This window comes from Vigna umbellata, chromosome 1 (assembly GCF_029865625.1).
Source record: "Vigna umbellata cultivar VRB3 chromosome 1, Vumbellata_1.0, whole genome shotgun sequence".
Classification (NCBI taxonomy): domain Eukaryota; kingdom Viridiplantae; phylum Streptophyta; class Magnoliopsida; order Fabales; family Fabaceae; genus Vigna; species Vigna umbellata.
The window spans coordinates 47,584,615-47,589,047 of NC_142165.1; the positions used below are offsets into that span (position 1 = coordinate 47,584,615).

Sequence of the window (4,433 nt, forward strand, 5' to 3'; positions counted from 1 at the left end):
TCAAAAATCTGCTAATTTAAATTAAAAGAAAATCAAAGTTTAATAGTTCGAATAAAACAAACATGAAAGTTTGATGTGATTTTTGAAAATAAAGTCGAAATTATGGTTATATATAATATAAAAACACACTCAAGTGCATCTAAATGTTCTTGGAAAACCCCGAAATATATAATTTTAACCTTTAAAATTACTATGTTTTCTTTTTTATAAAATAAAAAGGCAAATAAATCTAGATAATACAAGAAGAAGCTTATAATAGAAAAATGGTGAGAGAGAAAAAGAAAGGTGAAAGCAGAGACAGGTGAATTGTGGATTTTTTTACAGCATAGATAGATAGATAGATTTGATTTCATTAGGACCTAATCATTATTATTATTATTATTCATAAATTACCCGCACGCCCGAGAGATTGATGATTATTATTATTTTTACCCTTTTCTCGTCATCAACCTCTCTTCTCCGACCCCACCCTGTTCCTGTAACCCCTTCTTCTCTCTCTCAAACTCTTCAGTTTCTCTCACTTCTGCAGTCTTCACCATGCAACCCTTTCCCTTTTTACAAAGCTTCTTTCTCCATTACTATACACCCTGCAAAATAATGCCTTATTCTTCTCTCTAATCCTCATCTCAAAAAGGTGGCCATGATTTTTCTTCTTCTTCATCTTCTTCCTTTTTTTTTCTTTCTGTGTTCATCTTCTTAACTCCACTCCTCTGAACAGTACCACTGCAGCGTGGGCGCTTGTTCATCCGCGAAGAAATTGCACGCCTCGTCCGCGCTCAGAAAATTATGCTCCTCCATCTTCACGTACTGCGTCGGAAACTGTTTCTGGAACTGGAAACAGTTCATCGGAGAAGACGATGACAAAAAGCTCTGACTTTGCATAACCCCAGAAGACGAAATCGTCCCGTTGTTGGGACTGTTGTCGTTGTTGTTGGCATTCTCTTCGTTCAAGATCGCGCTGGAGTCGCTGTCGGAAGACCCGTCTTTGAAAGCCCCTAAAACTTCATCACTCTTGTTGAAGCATTCGTAACTCAACTCCTTAGATTCGGATCCAGGAATGGCGGTTTCACAAAGTGGGTTACTATCTTGCAGTGTTATCATCTCTTCCTTCACCGAAACATCGCTTTCAGTGTTGCTCTCTTCTTGCAGCAGCAACCTTGATTTCAATTCCTTTATCTGCCAACACAACAAACCAACCTTTTAATACTCTTTCCAGAAAAGAACTCCCCTACTAAAAATTAAAGACAAAACTTTAAAAAGCTAATAAATTAGTGATGAATGCAAATTGTTTGCTTGTTTGTTTGTTTGATTTCTTTTTTATTCTAGACTGACGAGATTCTACCTCTTTGAGTAAGGCTTCGTTGTCTTGTTGAAGGGTGTCGTAATTAAGTTTGAGGGAATCATAATTGGCTTTGAGGACTCCATAGTCTCTTTCCAATTGCTTCGTTTTCCATCTGGCTCGACGGTTTTGGAACCAAACCGCAACTTGTCTTGGTTGCAAGCCAAGTTCTTGTGCCAGCTTCACCTTTCTGTCAGGTTCGAGTTTGTTCTCTACTTCGAAGTTCTTCTCCAAAGCTTTCACCTGATCCACGCTCAGTCTTCGTTTCTTCTCGGCGTGGTGTCCTGGTTCCTCCACACACCCTTCATCGTCTAGTCCTTCCAACATAGACTGGAACTCCCTGCCATACACGTGGTTGTTCCTCGGACTGTGTTCGTCTGAATGCAAATCGGACATAATCATGGTTAGTGCGACTGGTTTTGTTGTTTGTCCCTTGAAACAAACGCACACAGCATAACACGATGAGTTGTAAATTGTAATGCAAAAACAAAGTACAGAATAAGGAATTTGGGGTGATTTAAAAAACAGGAAAGGTTTGTAATTGGTGTGGTTGATCACAAAAAAAGTTCGAGACAAGACAAGTCACAAACACGAAACACGCATCATGGATCTATATCTGTCTGAATTAATTTGAGAAAAAAAAAATAAAAAACGAAGCTTTAATTGAATTAACCTGTTGGTGGACAAATGGTCATGAGAGCACCCAGAGAATCGGAGCTGCCAAGTCTCTTCATGAGTGCAAAGCACGGATCTTATTAGATCAAGGAGCTTAAATTTGATCCCTTTATTTTGTTTAGGCAATGTATATTAAGATCTAAGAAGAAAAGGTGAGAAAAGGTTCGTTTTGTTTTCGTGTTTTACTTAAAGGGAGGCATTGAAGATGAATTGTGGTGTCTTAAAAGAGGCCAATTTGCAGAGGAAGTAGTACAGAACCACTCATTTGCATAAACTCCCATGCTTTGTTCCTTCTCTATTGACACCTCTTCTCCCTCTTCACCCATGAATCAAACAATTCCAAGACGAAGGAAGTAGGAGTGAGCAATCTCTTTCGGAGTGGACACAGTGGTCTGTTTTCACTCTCTATCTACATCATCAGTGATGAAGTGTGATGGGTGGGGAAGAGTTACAGTGAAGAGAAAGAGGAAGAGAAAAATGAAGAAAATGAAGAAAACGAAGGGTGAGTGAGGAGTGAGGAGTGAGGAGAAGGGTGAACAAGTTCACAGGCGAGCTTAGGTGAGAGTTTGTGTCTTTAAATAAACCACCCTTGGTTAAAATCTGACTGGGGTTAAGTGACTGCTACTGCGGTTGGCTATGAAATGAACCCAAATTCAACCCAAATGCAACTTTTTTGGGTACCGAGTTAGCCGGTTAAGCTTGAGTTTCCTCGAGGAGCGGTATTTGGGAGGTAGCGCAGAGTGTGGACAGATGAAAATGGAAACGGCGTGGCTTTCGGCAGCTTGCGTCCACTGTTTAAGCCGGCTTAAGGTTTCTTACGTCACCCAAGTAATAATAATTTATTCTTCTTATCAATCAAATAAATATGTCTAATTTTAACATTTCTTTTAATAGTATTATTACATGTTTTCATTAAAGATGAAAATTTCTATCTACATATTTATCCAAATTTTAAAATCGAACAATTTTTAAGTATACTTTTTATAAATGCATTTTAAAATTGAACGAGTCACATGTTGATTCTTTGAGGCATTTCTCTTCGACAGCAAAAGTTTTTTTGTCCAACAACTATCTACTTTCAGTTATATCATGTTTCACAAAATATCAAACAAGATACTAAGTGCATTAAATTTAACTTTTATCGACCAAAATATAAAATAAAGCAAACTTTTAAATGAAATAGTTGTACCACTTATATCAAGTAATTCGTAAACAAAGAACACATAAGACTTCAAGGTAATTAGGACCCCTCTGCTCATGAGAGAAATTGGAATAGTTACACCTACAATAAAAGACACTTCTAAAAATAATTACCAAACCTTGAATCAAGGCACTGCATTGATAGTCGTTCTTATTAAAATTTGAGAGTGAGAGATGAGATTTTATAAAAGATAATCATAATTCGATATCATTTTTGTGATAATATTTTAACATCATCTACATATCATTTTGTTATTAATCCAAAATTACTTTACAGTTAATAATAATACTCATTAACATTAACATGGACCAATCACATAATGACACATAAATAATGTTAAAATGTTGTTAAAAAATATTGTTAAAGTATCGTTATCTTTTTATAAAAATGAGAAAAGTAGTTATAAGAACTACAAAGATTTTCATGACAACTTCTGAGTCAAGTGTTTTCCTTATTTGCAAAATTTATATGTTTTTTTTGTGGTGTTCATATTTTTTTTTTCATTTCTTCTAATAAATGGTGCCCTTCTCGACATCTCCTATTCTAAAGTCAACTTCAGCCCATATTATAAATTGATTCTCATATTTAGTTTTCTCGATGCATATATAATTTATTTATTTAAATACTTAAGATTTTGGTCATTAGATAACAATAGGATTGATGAACTAAATTCATTTCAATAAATATTCAAGATTTTTGTTTATCAGACAAGTATCTCACTCGTTAAATAAACAAAATTAATGATTAAGAAAATTTAGATATGTATTTAATTTGTTGAATGAATTTAAATGTTTTTTTTAATTCACGGAGAAAACATAAATAGTGTTTGAATGAAGACAATATTTTTAGACTTTAAATAATATGTTTAAAAATGTTTCAAAATAAAATAATTGTTTATATTTCACTAGTATATCTTATCAATATACTTGAATACTGTTATAGTGTATTGACGGGTGAATTCAAATTTATTAGTATTAATTTATATGGCAAAATCATGTTATTTATCTATTGTGATATTATTGTAAACATAATTATTTATAATAGAAAATACCGTGTTAAAATATTTAAGTTGTGTATTGAATTTGAGATATAAAATTAAGTAGAGAGACACGAATGAAGTTTTTATGACACAAACTACAGTATGATAAAAGAATTGTAATTTGTTATATGTTATAGAGATTCAACTAGTCACGTGGATATATCTGTCCATATTATGTA

At 34.0% G+C, this 4,433-nt stretch overlaps 1 protein-coding gene across 1 annotated transcript; it reads right to left on the reverse strand.

Moving 5' to 3' along the window:
- Positions 1-280: 280 nt before the first annotated feature.
- On the reverse strand, positions 281-2,552 carry LOC148205558 (homeobox-leucine zipper protein ATHB-16-like). The gene is made up of 3 exons (XM_088103475.1): positions 2,013-2,552; positions 1,343-1,716; positions 281-1,176 (listed from the first exon to the last, which is right to left on the reverse strand). Exons 1-3 carry the CDS (start codon positions 2,071-2,073, stop codon positions 697-699), a joined length of 915 nt encoding a protein of 304 aa, XP_087959601.1. The 5' UTR covers positions 2,074-2,552; the 3' UTR covers positions 281-696.
- Between the last annotated feature and the right edge of the window lie 1,881 nt (positions 2,553-4,433).